Below are 17,703 nucleotides of genomic sequence, written 5' to 3'. Positions count from 1 at the left end.
GATGTCTGAAAGGAGCTTGCTGTGTTCATAAGCTGCTATGAAATCCCCCAGTGCCTTCTATAAAGCTGCAATGTGACTTTTGAGCCAAGCACTTCTTCTGCTTTGACCACACAGAAATCCACGTGCAAGTCGCACCCAAGGAAGAATTTGCCCAAACCACAGCAGATCTTCCCCTTTCAGTCTCATACAACGTGTTCTCTGACAATTCCAAGTGGTCAAAACCTCCAAAACTTTCCAAAATGGAAGAGGATTGGAAGAGTTTCCAATTCCTCTAGTCATGGTCACCTACATTAATACCAGGGATCAGACTTTCTCTGGGACAACACAGGTAACTCCTCATGAAATCAAGACAGGTAACAGCGAGCTCACTGCTGTTCAAATGAGACAGAAGGAGTCAGACTCTTAGGAGCTCCTAGAAATCTATGTTCCCATTTTAAATTTCAAAGTTTAAATTTCAAAAGCTTCACTTTTGACGTTTAAATTTCTGGATGCTCCATTAGCCCCTACTCCAGAAGTCAAACCTTCTGCTTTTTGGTCTGTGGCTACATCGACACTAGACTTGATCAGTCACAATGCTGAAAGCCCTTCATTGCTTGCTTTTTCACAGCCTCTTCCTTAAGTACCTTCCAGGACGATCTGCTTGCAAATCAGAGGTTAAACGTGGTCCAGGAGAGGCCAGACAATCGATGCATACTGGAGTCGTGGAGGAGTTTAGGCTGGTTGGAGGCTTTTTTTTTGCCTGTAAATTAATTTCAATTTTAAGTAACTCTATTGAAGCTGTCTATGGGTATATTTAAATTTCCCTTTAAAGTTTGCTCTCATAAAACAGAGGTTTGGATTGCATTCCTCTCATTGGAGCAGATAAAAGCAGGTGAGCACACTCATTTGATGTGATCTGAGGAAGGAAGAAATGAACACAGACACACTGCTCTTCTGTTCATCCCCCCTAAGCGTCTGCCTAGACAACAGCAGCAGGGAGTGCAACACACCCTCTCTGGAAGCAATAATGGCTTTTGTGCTTTTTCTCCTCCCAGAACCTGACAATCCATGACTGGACGCACTCATGCTCACTGGTGCCTGGTTTGGGCTTCCCATCACAGCCAGGTTTCTGGCATAGCTTTAATAAACCCTCAAACTACCTATTTTGAAAGCAAGATAAGGAGAAGGTAAGAATGATCTATTTCATGAACTTCGCAACCCAAGAAAACAGGTCACAATCGTGTCCAACCAAGCCTACAATCATAGAACCTCACAATGTTTAAGTTGGAAGGGACCTTAAAGGCCACCCAAGTTCCAGCCCCCCTGCCATGGCCAAGGACACCTCCTTAAGATGCACAGAAACTTGTCAAAGCATAAATAGTCAAGGAATGCCAAGTCTGCACAGTAAGGCAGGCCTATTCTCTCTGGAAGAGCTTAAGGAGGGTCTCACTATGTTGCTTACATTCTGTTTCCATGCACAGAAAGTCTCTGAGATGTATTTATTCTATTCATACAAAAAAAAAACAACCAATTTCATGTACTTAAAAAAAAAAAAAAGGAGAAAGATGGCAGCACAGAAAGTTTTCTTCATCACAAAGTGTTTTTTCCATCAGGCAATTATTTATAAGAACTTTTGTTAACACTGGAGTTTAGGCTCTGGAACGAAGTGGATATATTGTTTACTAGCTTTACCAGTCAATCCTCTCTTACAAAACCTTTCCCTTCCCCCTCTCCTTTTGCAGCCAAGTCAGTCCTTTGAATAACTCAGGAGTTTCCTTTGTCACTGAGATCTCCTTTTCCACAAATTGTCCCTTGAATAATGCCATCTTCAAGGTAGTTCCCTGAGGTATCCGTGCTCCTGCAGAGAACTGTCGAGGGGATTTGCGAGGAGCGTCTGTCTTGGCTCTTATCCTCAGAGGAACAGCAGATCATCCTTTTCATGGTAGCCCACATCTCATCATCTTTGTAGGAATAAATTATTGGGTTCATGACAGAGTTCATCAGGGCCAGGAGAAGAAACCACCTTTTGACATTCTGGATCCCACAGTAGGTGCAGTTCAGACCATCGAGCAGCAAGACGACCAGGCCAGGGGTCCAGCAGACAACAAAAGCACCTAGAAATAAAGGAGACAAACCAAAAGACTTCAAGTTCCTACGCCTTTGGAGATTATTTACACATTATGACCTTCCCTGGAGGTGTTTAAGGGACGGGTGGATGAGGTGCTGAGGGGCCTGGTTTAGTGTTTGATAGGAATGGTTGGATTTGATGATCTGGTGGGTCTCTTCCAACCTGGTTATTCTACGATTCTATGATTTGGTTCAAATTCTACATCAAAATTATGAAAAATGGAGTAGGAAAAATACTAATGACAGTAGAAAAATTATATCTGCCACAGCTTCTCTGGCAAGCTCTGAGCATGAGGCCAGGCAGCTCTCAGAAGTCTGCAGAGAGCAAGGATCCAGCATCAGCTCAAACACTAGTGGGAAAGGTCATCACAACAGTGATTTGTTCCTGCTGACAAATAAACAAGAAATCTGGAGCGTTAACAAGCAGAGAATTGGCAGAAGGAACTCGGACTTCCTCTCCATCTCTCTCTCTCGTGTGCTGGAGGAGAAGATACCAGGTGGAGCGTTTCCACCACTGCTGCAAGATGATCCAAAGAAAAGACGTGTCTTGGGTCGCACTGCAGCTGACTCTGGGCATCCTGCCCAAGTCATAAAGCATAAGTCATGCAATTTAAACAGCTCCTGGCTGGAAACCTCGTAGCTGCTGTAGGATCACAGAATCACAGAATCACAGAATAACCAGGTTGGAAGAGACCCACCGGATCATCGAGTCCAACCGTTCCCATCAAACACTAAACCATATCCCTCAGCACCTCAACCGGAGCAGCAGCCCAACTCTCTGCTCCTTCCACAGCGTGTCCAGTACTTGAGACCAAACAACTCAACCCCAGGAATCAAATTCAGTTGCAAATGAAAAGAGAGAAAGAAATAGATGGGTTAGCAAAGATGAACCAAAATATCTAGCAAAGAACAGGATGAGGAAGTTAAAGAGCCATGATGGGGCCACGGGAATGCTCTGCAAGAGAGGCATTTCCTCAGAAGATAGCAAGAAACTGCAGGACAACCTCAGGAGGAGCAGGGGTTCTCTTGCATTTCAGCTGGGCAGGAATGACAACAGCCTCTGTGAGGAAGAAAGGTGCTCCAAGCCCCAACCAACCTGGCCTCGGACGCCTCCAAGGATGGGGCAGCCACAACTTCTGGACAACCTGGACCAGGGCCTCACCTCCCTCACAGGAAAGCATTTCTACCTAAAATCTCATCTCAATCTCCTTTCTTTCAGATTAAAGTTGTTTCCCCTTGCCCTATCCCTGCACTCGCTGATCCAGAGCCCCTCCTCAGCTTTCCTGGAGCCCCTTTCAGCACTGGAAGGTGCTCTAAGGTCTCTCTGGAGCCTTGTCTTCTCCAGGCTGAACAACCCCAACTCTCTCAGCCTGTTCTCTAAGCAGAGGTGCTCCAGCCCTCTGATCATGGACTCTCTGACCCTTCCAACTCAGTACATTCTATGATCATCTTCATGGCCTCCTCTGGACTCGATTTAACAGAACAATCTCCTTCCTCAACACGATGAAGGCTCAGAAATCACAGCTTAGAAGGAAGTTCAACATCACGTTTGCATCTTTCCATGTCATAGCTCATCCCCATCATACAGACTGAGGTGTTGGGCATGGGGAATGTTCTGACAGCTCATGGCCCTCAGCCACAAGCTTGGGAGGGGCCCTGAACTGCCCCATCTGCCCTCCTGCACCCCCCAGCCGGTCATCCTTCCCCCGAGGCCAAGGAAGGAGCAGCCGTACGCATGATAATAGCAACTTAGTGCAAGCCACAATTGCTGTCTGACATACAGAAATAGAAAATTACAACTCTGCACAAGAGCCGCCGTTTGAACAACGCGCTGAGGAAATTCCAATCATAACAGCAGAGTTTCCCTCTTTTCAGCTTAGAAAAATCAAACAAATCAAGATGATATTGGCTACACGCTTAAAAGCTCTCTTGGGGGTGTTGGTGTCCGTTCAACAATTTTGGTAGGAAAAGTGAGTCCAGCTCATTTTCATAAAGCCACCGGGTTTTCCCATATCTGAGCTGAGCAAGCAAGCAGTGGGAGGGCAGGCTGGGTGATGGAGCAGCAGAGCCAGGACTGGGAGGGCACCTCAAGCACTTGGTTTCAGCCCCACTGGCCACTTCTCCCCATCGAGGATCTGAATGGACACTGTGCCCACCTGATGGGCAGGCCACCACGGCATGGAAAGTGAATTTAGGTGGTTTAGTGAGCTTTAGGACTGTTGAAAAACGCAGCCAGGACAAGATACCACAGATCTTGCTGCAAATCAATTCTTCTGGATTCACAACAAAATTCGACCAACTGACTTATTATGTTCTGGGCAACGTTGTGCAGCCCAGGATGGCAAGAGACCACCACGACCTAGAAACTGCCTTTTCTGCTCTGCTGTACCAGGATTGTTGTGATGCTAAGTACTCATTTCAGGGTGTTAGTTTTGAGATACTGGTTAACATCAGTAACATTCCTCCATTGCCCACTGGCTGCAAGTTGCTACCACAACACTTGTTTTCTCTGGTCGGTCGCTACACAACACGCTGGTTTGGCTCCCGCGTGCTGAGCAAGCAGTTGTGACACCAACTCACTCTTAGAGTCCACAAGGGAGAAAACATCGCATGGATTTATAGCCCTGGGGTTCACAAGCAAATCCCTTCTGTTTTAACAAGCACTGGAACCAGACCACCCAGCCAACATTACTCTGCCTAGCTGAGCGTCTTGCTAAGTATTCGGACAGAGGGGTTTCACCAGGCACCAAGGGTCACCAGCACAGTGACCAATACACCAACTCCAGGCAGAAATTAAGATGGTAAGAAACCCTCCTTAGAACAAGCGTTTTGACCACAAAGCTTGCAAGTTGCAACCCTGTCTTCGCAGAAATCAGCAGGGAAGGAAACAGACCCCGAAGATACTTAACAAAAGATGGAAATCTCTCCTTCAAATATGCCAGTGTCACAGGTAGGATTAAGTCATGAACTCCGGGGATACGTCCCTGTCTACATACACAGGCAAAACACTAAAAGGTTTCAGTGGTAAAGGTGATAGAAGATAAGAGACGCCTGCAGACATCCCATCCCATCAAGGAGCAATGGTTTTAAACTAAGGGAGGGGAGATTTGACTCCATCAAAAATACATTTTGCCCAGTACGGAGACAAGACAAGCAATTCACACCCTGCTCTTCTCACCACAGAGATGAAAGCAAAGCACAGCTCAGACTCACAGCCTTACTTAGATTTTGCTATTTTTAAAAGAGAGCTTGCAGATGGAACCATGGTTAAACATAAATATATACCTTTGTCTTGGGCTGTTCTCTGTTTGCAGATCTTTTATCCCATAGGAGCTCCTTTCCCTGACAAAGTGCCACACTCCAAAAAGAACTGAATTTGTGAGACACTCTAAAATTCACAGAAATGACACGGAATACGCTCTGGCTGCAACATGAATCAGAACAGCAGCTCTGAGTCTTCCCACCAGTCTATGGGACATCAGGAACCACAATGCCTCAAGGTCAGTTTGAGGATTTTGCGCTAGATTTAAACACAGATTTTCTTGGAGATTACATCATCTCTGCTTGAAAATTAAATCCTGTATTCTTTGAAGCACTGCTGATGCTTTGACAGCATCGTGTCGTAAAACTCTGCATGACAAAGCTGTCCCTGAGCACGTCAATGTTGAGGAGGAGAAGTGCAGTAGCTTCCAGTTGCCTTTGCACACGTGTGCCTGAGTTAAAACAGCAAGCTACCAATTAAACTATAAATTCACTAAAACTGAAAATCATCCACCACAAAGCTGCTATTTCAGCAGGAATCTCAGTGCCAAGTTCAGATGAGCTACTGCATACGCGCCACCTGAAAGTCAAGTCCTCACACCCCTGCAGCCACACTTCTTCAGAGCTTGGCTTGGGCTGTGCCAAAAGGTCAGTCTAAGAGGATTTTAGCCCTTTTTGCTTGGTTTCCGATCTCCAGTTTCAACAAGGTAACTTCCTATGGTTTAGCATGCCAAAGGGAAAGCCAGTTCAGTTGCTCCTATCCTAATCATAGAATCATGGAATGGTTTGGGATGGGAGGGACTTCGAAGCCCACCCAGTTCCAACCCCTGCCATGGGCAGGGAGACGTTCCCCAGGATCAGATTGCTCAGAACCTCATCCAACCTGGCCCTGAATACTACCAGGGAAGGGGCATCCACAGCTTCTCTGGGCAACCTGGGCCAACGTCTCACCACCCTAACTGTAACAAGGCACCTACCAAAGAGACACACTTATCTTCCTTGCATTGACTGGTCCACTAATTTGCATTTCTGATTGGTGCAACACTTATTTCACTATCTAAAGCAGACAAGAGGCTAAAAGACTCCAGCAGTTCTGTTTAAAAACAACCAAACAACAAATCAAATGCCCACAAATCCATTGGTTGACACTGCCAGCCTTGCACACCATGATTTGCAGTCTCTCACCTAAGACAGTCATGACAGTCTTCATAAGCTTCACAGGGGTTCTCCTACGGCTAATGGAGCCGCTCGTGTGTGATGACAGGACGTTAGTTTTCCTCTGGACGTACATGTAGATTCTTATGTAAACCACCACCATAATGAAGAAGACAACGAGGTTTAAGATGCTCCAGAACACCAGGTAACTCCTGCTGTATAGAGGTGCCAGGGATGAGCAGGCAGTGATGTTGCAGAGGCAGTTCCAACCCAGGGTAGGAACAGCACCCATGAAAATAGCAATGGCCCAAATCGATATAATTAAAAAGGTGACTCTCTTCTTCGTGAGATTACTGTGGATCTTCATCCGCATTATTGACATGTGCCGCTCAACAGCTATGACGAGGAGATTCACCAGGGAAGCTGTCAGGCTGGTGTCCAGAAGACCCTGACGCAAAAACCAGCGGTTAACGGTTAATGTCTTAGACACCGGGCCAGTGTTGAACATCAAGAAGACATAGGCAATCCCAGCAAAAAAGTCTGCGGCAGCTAAGTTGGCCAGGAGATAGTAAAAGGGAAAATGAAACCTCTTGTTCTTGACCACAGCCGCTATGACCAACGAGTTGGAAATGAAGATGAAGAGGCAGAAAAATGTCCCAAAACACAGAACAACAATAAGCTGTGGCCCTGTCCACTCATCTACTGTGTGAGTGTTTGTCTTGTTATAAAAGAAGTCCATGCGCTTATCATAGTAGCATTCATTCATCCTGGATTAAAGCCCCTGCATCCTAGGAAAGGTGGAAGAGGAAAAAAAGAAAAGGGTTAAACATCAGCTATTGGTCCTTGCATACTTAACGCTTTTTTCTGGGGGGAAGGAGATGGGTCAGGAACACGGGAGGGAATGTATTTGGAGTGAAAATTACTGTTGTACAGAGTTAATGCAGTCGAAGATATTCCAACCATGGGAGGACTGCAGTGTACGATGCTTTGATGAATCGGGAATTTAAGAGACTTACCGCTAGCAGTTCTACTGTACAGGCAACAAAGTGGAAGTGAAGAGGTTAAAAGTGACTTTCTAGAGGTCGCTAAGCAAAACTGAGCAACAGCCAAGCCATTCTTGCTGTGAAATCCCTGTTTGAGCCACAGCCCCATCATTATTTCCATTTTTCATTGCATCCAGTCAGGACAGTGAAGCACAGATCAGAGCTCTCCCATTTTACCGACTAAGCAATAAAAGCCTATTACTGGAAAAATACTTTTTGGTTCTCCAGTTATATATTAATAAATATAATAACATAGGCATACAAGATGCTAAAGGCATATACATTCTGAGCACACGCCTGTTATTTACTGCTACGGTGTTGAAGTAGATGTGTTGAAAAGGGACAAATACATATTTTTGTATATAAAAGGCAGCTCTGACAGCAATTACTTGTGATCACCAAACCCCATGTGGACTCTCAGAGCCTGGCAGGAAGGACTGGTGGCTGATCATCATCAGCCCTCACATTCGCTGTTGGTATCTGAATCAGGCTTTTAACAATGACTTCATTAAGAGATATTGTACAGCTTTAGCAAAAAAAATAGGAACCCAACCATGGCACGAGATCCTAATCATAGTAGATATTCTATAGAGTGGCAAACCTGACCCTAAGGACAGAGAGGGGGACGTATTGTGACACAAGTGCTGTGGGAGAGGCAGCAAGACTAATAGCTTTAGTAAACCTCCTTGTGAAATTAAACCTCCTGAAATGAGAAAGGGAAACAGGTAGAAGAAGTGGTTACAGGCACAAAGATACAAAAAGCACAAGCTTTTCACCTCTGCAGCTAAAACTGATCATAGATAAAGATCAGGTTCACTTACCCTATTACTACCCTGGGGTTACTTAACAGTTATATCTCATCTCTCCAGGAACTGGGAAGCGAATTAAGCAATCCCCAGCAGGCTGGCTACTAATCCACATTTATATTAAAGGTTCCTTCTGAGTTTTAAGGTAAAAAGGTTCATCTTTTGTCATTTAACTTCTGCTACTCGCTTTATTTCACTCATGCAATATTCATATTATATAATTTTTATTCTATTTGCACTATTCATAGCATCATGGAATGGTTTGGGTTGGAAATGACCTCAAGGATCACCCAGTTCCAACCTCCCTGCCATGGGCAGAGACACCTTCCACTAGAAGGTGGAAAATATGAATCATTCCATTCGTATTTTCAAAGTGATTTTTTTAATATTTTATTTTTCTGAACTGGCTTCTTGGCCTTTTTTTTTTTTTTTGTATCAAGTAGTCAACATGAAAGCAGGTCACTTGACATTGTTGTCTATTTTATTACCCTCACGTCATTTGAGTCAGTTCTTTTATAAAACAGCACGTTATTTAAAGCATCTCAGGGTAGTGGTGGACTCTCCTTCCCTGCAGGAGTTCAAAACATACACAGACATGGCACTTGGGGACATGGTTTAGTGGGCACAGTGGGCTTGGTCTGATGGTTGGACTGGATCTCAGAGCTCTTTTCCAACCTTAATGGTTCTATGAAATTCAAGTATATATTCAGAATTAACAACAATTACTTAACAACAGGAAATGGAAGGAAGCAAGAAAATCATCCGCTGTGCCAAAATATTCCATCCCTTCATCTAAAACCAGAAAAGCCTCAACAGCTCAGATCCACCATAAGGAGTCAAGTGGAACTCAGTGCCTGCTCCTCCCCGTTCAGGATGATATGGTAGAGCTGGGCAGTTAGTAACCTCCCCTTTCTCACTTAGGAATCTCTCAGACATCAAATTAAGTCTGTAAGTGTCTAGAAGTCCCTAAGGAGCTGGGAGACAACAGCTACTCAAGCAGCTGAGTGCTGGGATCCCTGTCTGCCCAGCCAAGACAGCTCTGGTCCCACCACCAAGGACTTGCTGAGCTTGACATCAGGCTTCTACAGAACAACCCAAATACCTGCAAACAGAAGCAGCATTTTGGGCAAGAATGGCAGAAAACAAAAAAAAAATCTGTGAAAGTTATAGGGAAGGCTTTCTGAACATGTTGTCTCTTACTGTGCAAACAGCTCAGACAAATCTCTCTTAACTAAAGACTAAAGGAATTTGCAGATACTTTTTGCATCTCACCTGGGGGTCAGGCTTTCAGAGGTATCAACTATGAAGTCATTCTAAATACCTCAGCTGACTGAAATTCCATCCTTATTTGAAGTAGTACCCAAACCAAAATAAAACCCACACATCCGTAATTCCCCACCGAAATAATCCCACTGCAAACACTTACACTCAGCAGCAGAGCTGAAATGACAAATGACTTTCAAAGAGGTGCCGTGAGGTGTTGAGATAAGTCTGGAGGGAGAAGAAAAGCATCCAGCTGAGGTCTCAAGGTCATGGGGCAGCCTCTGGAGATGTCCAGGTGGAAGCTGCATCAAAGCCGTGGCTGAACTGGACTAGTTTGCATCCTAGTCCTTCAGAGCAGAGATGTAGCGCTTGGCTGGCTGTCCCAGCCTAGGTACAAAAAGCGCTTGTCACGCCAGGGTCCTTCCAGACAGTGGTTTATTTCACACCTTCATTTTATTTGAAGTCCTCCCAGCAGAACCAGCCCAGGCTCAGGGGAGCTGTGCAGCGGTGGCAGAGCGGTGCAGCTGTATCCTCAGGGCTCCTGTCCTGGTCCACACCAGGCACAAGAGATGTCCACCAGGATATCCCATATTTCCTTGCATGTCACAGTTCAACACACTGCAGGGCTTTGCTCTCCAGGTCTTCTCTTCTGCAGCCAAATCAGAGATGTTTATCTCAACCAGGGCAAGTCTGAACTTAAAAAAGAGAAAAATAAAAGATCACTCTTGGATATTTCAGATTTTTTAAGATTCAAGCCAAAATTTTTTTGACAAAGCTTTCAAAACAATAGAAACTGAAATGGAAAAACAGCTAAACTGGTTGTCCAGTCCTATAAAGATGACAGAGTCTTCTCCAGTTTGCAGCAGAGAGCTGCCCAGTTCTGCTGCTCACTCCACGAAGAAGAGAACTTATCGCTCTCGCCAGTTCCCTGAAAGGAGGTTGTAGTGAGGCGGGTGCTGGTCTCTTCTCCCTGGTAGCCAGTGACAGGACAAGGGGAAATGGCCTCAAGATGCACCAGGGGAGATTTAGGTTGGATATGAGGAGGAATTTCTTTACTGAAAGAGTTGTCAAGCACTAGACCAGGCTGCTTAGGGATGTGGTGGTGTCACCATCCCTGGAGGGCTTTAAAAGACAAGTAGATGTTGTACCTGGGGACACAGTCTGGTGGCAGACTTAGCAGGGCTGGATCGATAGTTGGACTCAATGATCTTAAAGGTCTTTTCCAATTGAAACCATTCTATAATTCTAATTGCCTTTTCTTGTTTTAAGTGGCTCTCACAAGCTTGATGATTCTCATTTTTAATGGGGAAGGACAGCAAACAACCTCCATGCCCCTCCTCTGTGCCACTTGTGATTTTATAGACCTCCATACGGACCCCTGAAAACTTGATAGCAGTAACTGCACTGTATATTCTACAGGTGGGTTGAGCTATTAGCTTGTCGCAAGCCCCTTGCAAGCAAATACCTCGAAACTTTACAAGTGCCCAAAGTATAACCTTGGCTAGAAGTTTCTTTCCTTCATTTCAAGCCATTTAATTACTTCAATTGAACCAATAGTGGCTACAAATATCAGAAGCTGATGGACTGCGAAGCATGTTTTCCTCTATTGCTTCGAGTAAACATGAGCTTTGAGTGGGAGAAATCATCTGTTCCACAATATCTGAAAGGATTTGGTTCAGTTAAACTGCTTTCAAATGCAAAAGCCTGCATTAAGAATTCTTCCTTACCCAGCACACCCTGAGCTCCGTTTGACTTGAAAACAGCCGGTGTGTTTGAATTGATTTGAAATTCCTCTATGCAAGTGCAATTTGTATCAAGTCAGAATATGTTCCTCACCATTCTTAAAAAGAAAGCCAAGAATTTGCCTTGAGTTTATAGGAACACATTACACCGGCTACTTAAATAAAGAGGTAGTGAAATAATACACCAGCTGGATAACAAGTTTTGGAGAAAAGATTCAGCTAGTTGCCGGTTAATCTGCTTTAATTGCTGTTATCCAATAAGAAACAAGTTTGCTGCAAGAAAGTCATTAAATAGATATATATTTATAATGAAATTTAATATCAGTTGTTTAAATCAAGGATTTTCTGATTCAAACTGGTTAAAATCACCCTTTAGGGCACTGATTCCGAATTGAAATCAGCCTGAAAATCAGCTCCAAGTGGAGATACTCATTCTCAATGCACACGGTTCTGAAGGGAACCTCGGATGGCATTTTAGAGGGCGTTTTAACGAGAAGGTCATGATAAACTTTAGCCTGCGAGCCATAATGCGATTCACAGCACACCCCGCTGGGTCTCTGCCTCGTTCCTGTCCATCAGAACCAAGTTGTTTCAATACGATTGAAGGACTTGGATTTGGAGGACTTGGATGGTTTCTGCCCCTGCTCCCATCCAAACGCAACAGGCAGGGAGCGGACAAGCAGGGGTCGGCACAGGGAGCTCCTGGGAGAGGATTCAAGCTGAAAAATCCAGCAGGCTGGAACCTACAGCAGTGAAGTCCTGGAGCAGGAGTTGAACGTTGACTTGGGTGGAGGGCGAGGGAGGTTTGCTTAGGCAGAACCCAGCCCGGCTCGCGGCTGCCTTTTCCCCGAGCCGGCACGGGGCTTTCTGTGCGGAGATTCAGAGCGGTTCAGCATCCAAAGCGAAACACTCTGGAACAGAAGGAGAGGTGGTGAAGCCGGTGCAGTCCAGGCAGGTCGGTGGGACGGCCCAGAGGAGCGAGCTGCACCCAGGCTGAGCCTGCAGAGCAGGCACGCGGCCAGCCTGGGCCAGAGCACCTCACCTCCCTGCCTCCCCGTGCCCAAACACAAAGTTGTGACATCGAATACAGAGCTTTGAGATACTCCAAAACTTATTCCAGAAGTCGCTTTTCAGAAAGCACAGTTGGATCCTGCTGACCGACCCCGGGCGTTGCGGGTGGAGCAGGGAGGCAAGTCACTCGAAATACTCTCTTTGCATTCAAACTGTTAAGAAATATTAAGCAGCAGCAAATGCCCATCTGCACACATTGCTCAGGCTTTTAAACTTATTCTCCGAGCAGGCAGGGGCCCTCAGAACAGCCTTACAAGAGGAGTATGTGGAGCTCGCAGACCACACGCCCTCAGTGAGGGCTCCTGGCAGCAACACCCACGCTCGCCTGTGCCCGGTGCCAACCCTGCCCCCTCCTCCTCTGGGTTATGGAATCACAGGAGGGTTTGGGTTGCAAGGGACCTCAAAGCCCATCCAGTCCCACCCCTGCCCTGGGCAGGGACACCTCCCACTGGATCAGGGGCTCCAAGCCCCATCCAGCCTGGCCTTGAACCCCTCCAGGGATGGGGCAGCCTGGGCCAGGGCCTCCCCACCCTCACAGGAAAGAATTTCTTCTAAATCTTCCCTCTTTCAGCTGAAAAGCGTTCCCCTCCTCCTACCCATGCAATCCCTGATCCAGAGCCCCTCCCCAGCTCTTCTGGAGCCCCTTTCAGCACTGGAAGCTGCTCTAAGATCTCCTTGGAGCCTTCTCTTCTCCAGGCTGAACAACCCCAACTCTCTCAGCCTGTCCTTGTATGGAAGCTCCAGCCTTCAAATCATCTCCGTGGCCTCCTCTGGACTGGTTCTAACAGCTCCACGTCCTTCCTGTGCTGAAGGAGAAGCCCCCAGTGCTCCTCTTCTTTTCCTTGTTACTGAAAAGCGCTGTCTCACCCCAGAGCCGAGAGGACGGCGCGCGCAGCGGAGGAGCCGAGGTGCTGGGCAGCCACGCTATATGCATGGTAGTCCCAGTTCAGAAAGGGAATCGGTTCCTCGTTCCCCTCCACACCCTGCGAACATGTGTGGCCGTGGAGGAAAACACAGCCAAATGCTTGCACGGTAACCCAAGAAACCCAGTCAGGTTACCTCAGCTTAGAAATAGCAGCGCAGAAAAGGGTGTGTAACACAGCAGAGGCCAAAAACGTTAATATATAACTGTGAGGAGCTCTGTGAGGTAAGTTCTCTGGTTTGCTTTTAATTGTCTTTAGTAGTTAATTGATATTATTAAAAAAAAAAAAGTCTATTTAGAGAAACAGTCCAAAAAGAAGCACCTAAATATCTCAATCAGAACTAAAACTTTTTTATCTGGTACCATTGCAGGGTGCAACAGAAGCTAATATTCATTTAACAGAGACAATTTGTCTCAGAAATAACTGTTTTACATTGTATTTATTGAAGGAATTCTGTGGGCACTGCTTGTACTTGCAACAGCATCCCACACGGTCCTGTTTAAACACTGGAGAAGATAAATTTTTAAAGCCATATTTTAAAATCAGCTCTACCAGCTGGAAGAAAATTTACTTAAAAACTTAAAAATCTCTAAGTCTCTATGAGTAATTTTTCAATCCAGAGAACATCTGCATTAGCAAAGGAATCTACTTCTGGCTGTGTTTATCTACTCTTTTTCTTTGTAATGTAAGCATTCCCAAGTTCAGATAATTAACTGAACTCAAATTAAGCGTGCACAAGCAGCATTATCCCATCACCTCAGTCTTCAACCCCTTTTAGAATAAGGAGAGCGGAATGCTGCATCCATTTTCACTCCGAGCCTGTTCCATCTATACAATGTTAACCTGATGGGAAGTACAGTAAGACTCAGATTTCCACCACAGTTCTGGGCATTTCCAGTAAGAGTTTTAATGGCATCGTTGCTTGGACTGAAAAAGGAAGGGAGGGGGTGAATGGAATCAAGATCATTCTATCTGCATGCTACATTGGAGAAGCATCAATCATTTGCCCTTGAACTACTGCTACCTTCGAGAGCTCTCGCATAGAAACATAGATTAGTTTGGGTTGGAAGGGACCTTAAAGATCATCTAGTTCCGATCCTCCTGTGATGGGCAGGGACACCTCCCACTGGATCAGGCCACCCAAGGTCCCATCCAACCTGGCCTTGAACACCTCCAGGGATGGAGCAGCCAAGACTTCCCTGGGCAACCTGGGCCAGTGTCTCCCCACCCTCATCGTGAAGAAATTCTTCCTTATGCATATCCCTGTGCACGTGTGGTGGAATCATCCAAGGTTTTATTACTTATCTCACAGCCTTGGTATTGTCTGCAAGATACACAAAGAGTCTTGAGGAAAGTATTAAACCTCCCAAAAGATGAGGAACCTCAAGACTAAATATTTAAGTTGCAGAGAGAGGAAGTGGCACCACCAGCCACAGACCGCAGCGCTCTGTACAGACTGATAAGAGGCTGAAAAATCACTGTCGGGGCACTCAAGCGTCGCCCTGCGGACACACGCTGCAGACTGGCACCGGCTGTCGAGCTGCGAAGCTCAGAGATACAAAGGCACCTCCACCAAGGTGTTAAAGCTCAGGCTCCAAGTCCTGAAATCCCTCTAGCCCAAAGCCACCCCACTGCACTAAATTGCTTTTTAAAGCTCTGATCCACTACAAAAAGTTGTTAGGGATGGATACCAAGTCACTCGATCGTTACCACAAGTTTCGACTTCAGACTTTGGTAATTTAAGACTTTCTGAAATTATGGCTTACTAAGTCTATATATGGAGTTCAAACTAAAAACTTCACTGCAAAGCTTTCATTTAGCCTCCTTTAAGTGTGGTTCTGGAAGGAGCTGGCAGGTCATCCTATAATGCGGAAGCAGACATGGCATTTACAAAGTCTCTCAAAGCCATTCAAACAGCCTGTACACGGTGAAACAAGCCGAGAAGAAAATACCTGCTCTGCTTCTAAACCGAGTTTGCCATTTCTGCACAACTTCCAGGTCCCCTCATCAATCACCTCCAGCCCCGTTTTACAGCTCCACAAATCAGCTTTGTTTCGCAGAGCCTTCCCAGGCTATTACAGGCTATTCCAGCGCAGTCACAACCAAGAGAACTTTAACTGTTTCTTTCCAGCCCATCGCTGGTGAGGACCCCAATTAAAACCAGTCATCTGCCTGTATCATATTCCTTAACGCACGCAGAGCCCTGGGATGCAAGAAATCTTTGCTACACATGTAGAAGTGAACCTTGTTGGCTTAGAAGCCAAATCCACGTATGTGAATTTTGAAGACTAACACACAAGAGGACTACATTCTCTGTGACCTAAAACCTCACACTTCAGAGACTGTATTTCATCATCTGCCACCATAAAGATGGTGCTGGAGGATGTTCCGAGAGGGTTAATGGTCACAGTGGCACAGGAGGATAAGGATGGTTGGACTTGACGATCCGGTGGGTCTTTTCCAACCTGGTGGTTCTGTGATTCTATGATACGGCCAGTCCAACTTATCTGAAACGATGGCTTTTTGCAGGATGCCAGGCTAAACGCATCTTCCAGCTTTACTTGCTGGGAAGGGCTGATGCTGCTTTACTGATTGCACAGATTTGTTTTCTCTCATTCCACCTAATTTTCAGTACACAGATAAACCGAGTGAAATCATATTTTTCACCATACGAGTGGATTTGAGCTGTGCTGCCTCCTGCACCTCTTAGAAGACCGTAAGAACATGTAAGAAACCACATAGTCCGGTCAGCACACAGCTTAAAGATCAAAGCTACAGCCACACACCTGACCCAGATGAAAAAGAGCAAAGCTCAGCACCGCACCTTGCCAATCCGTAAGAAGAAATGTCTTTTCCTCGGCTCAAATCAGAATAACTCTTATTTCTAGACAGTGTATTTCAGGTGGAAAGAACAGACCTACCCCACACGACCCCTGGGAACACAAAGGAACAAAACTGCGCTTTTTCCCCTGGTGGAAACTAAATAATAAAGAGACACAATACAAAATAGAGCTGTATTTTTCAGTGTGTTGCAGAGATTAAGATTAAATAAAGCCAAGAAGCTGTGTGCATACTCACTGCCAGGCGCACAAATCCAGAGAAATGAAGATGGGTGCATGGAAGGAGGTCTCCAAGGCACAGATGGAAGTCCAGGGGTGCTCAGAGGGAGGTGGGAGGGGGCAGAGCTGCGGGAGCTGCCCCCGGCGGAGCCTCCGGCACAAGGAGCAGCGGGTTGTGTCCCGGTCTGTGTCCCGGGGAGCAGGCGGCGAGGGCTGGAGCTGCAGAACCCGCCGGGGAGGCTCCCCCAGCCCCAGCCCAGCCCGGGATGCTCCGCTCCCCTCGGTCCCCGCAGCTCCCAGCCCGCCCCGCTTTAACCCCTCCCGTGCCGAAGGGGGAGAGAAAGGGTTCCTCGGGCTCCCCCGAGACCTTCCAGCAACCCCGGAGAACATCCAGGAAAGGGCAAGGAGCTGCGGAGCAAGGGTGATGAGGAGCGGCTGAGGAACCGGGGGTTGTTCAGCCTAGAGAAGAGGAGGTCATTCCTTCTTGACCTTCTTGACCAGCACCCAGCACAACCTTCTTTCAGGGAGCTGCGAAGAGCGCTGAGGTCTCCCCTCAGTCTCCTCCAGGTCCCTCAGCTGCTCCTCGTAACTCTTGTTCTCCAGCCTCTTGCCCAGTTTCATGCTACTTCCTTCCAGCATCACACGTAGCCGGTCTTTTAAACTTGGTATAAAAGCAAATAAGGACCATCCCACACCCAGCAGTGACACAGAAACCTTGAGGCTCTGTCAGCTCCAAAGGGCAGGACCGAGCACACACGGCTTTGCCATGAAGGATGAGCTGAACTCAAATGCAGAATGCGGTACAAGATCAAATTCATCCAAGGACCTTGATCTTGTTCACCTACCTGAATCCCTGAAAACAGCCGTACAGCTAGGGTGCGCAGAGCTACTCATGGGTCTGCTCAGAGCTACTCATGGGTCTGCTCAGAGCTACTCATGGGTCTGCTCAGAACTGGAGAAAACGGAGAAAAATATTAACAGAAAGTCCCTGCTCCACTTCTCAGAAATCCTGATGATGATCACAACATGAAACCTTGACAGCGTAGATCAAGTAGAGCCTTGCACATTATATATTTTGAGCATTATATACAAGATGCCAAACACCCTCCAGTGGCTTTTTCCCCATTTTATCCATCAGTGGAAGGACTCAAAGCAAGAGCCCAAAACTTACCCACCCTGTCCCGCTCACTTGAATGCTCACCTTGAAGATGGTTCAGGATGCTTTTCCCTCCTTCCTGCCTATTTCTTTCTAATGCAACCCTTTTACTGCCTTT

At 46.3% G+C, this 17,703-nt stretch overlaps 1 protein-coding gene across 1 annotated transcript; it reads right to left on the bottom strand.

Moving 5' to 3' along the window:
- Positions 1-1,499: 1,499 nt before the first annotated feature.
- LPAR3 (lysophosphatidic acid receptor 3) lies at positions 1,500-7,304 on the bottom strand. Its single transcript, XM_069862136.1, has 2 exons — positions 6,553-7,304; positions 1,500-2,093 (listed from the first exon to the last, which is right to left on the bottom strand). The coding sequence occupies exons 1-2, from the start codon at positions 7,286-7,288 to the stop codon at positions 1,744-1,746; spliced, it is 1,086 nt and encodes a 361-aa protein (XP_069718237.1). The 5' UTR covers positions 7,289-7,304; the 3' UTR covers positions 1,500-1,743.
- Positions 7,305-17,703: the final 10,399 nt, after the last annotated feature.

Source organism: Phaenicophaeus curvirostris, chromosome 8 (assembly GCF_032191515.1).
Source record: "Phaenicophaeus curvirostris isolate KB17595 chromosome 8, BPBGC_Pcur_1.0, whole genome shotgun sequence".
In the NCBI taxonomy this organism is placed as follows: domain Eukaryota; kingdom Metazoa; phylum Chordata; class Aves; order Cuculiformes; family Cuculidae; genus Phaenicophaeus; species Phaenicophaeus curvirostris.
The sequence above is the reverse complement of the archived record's forward strand: the minus strand, read 5'-3'. Positions and strand labels throughout refer to the sequence as shown.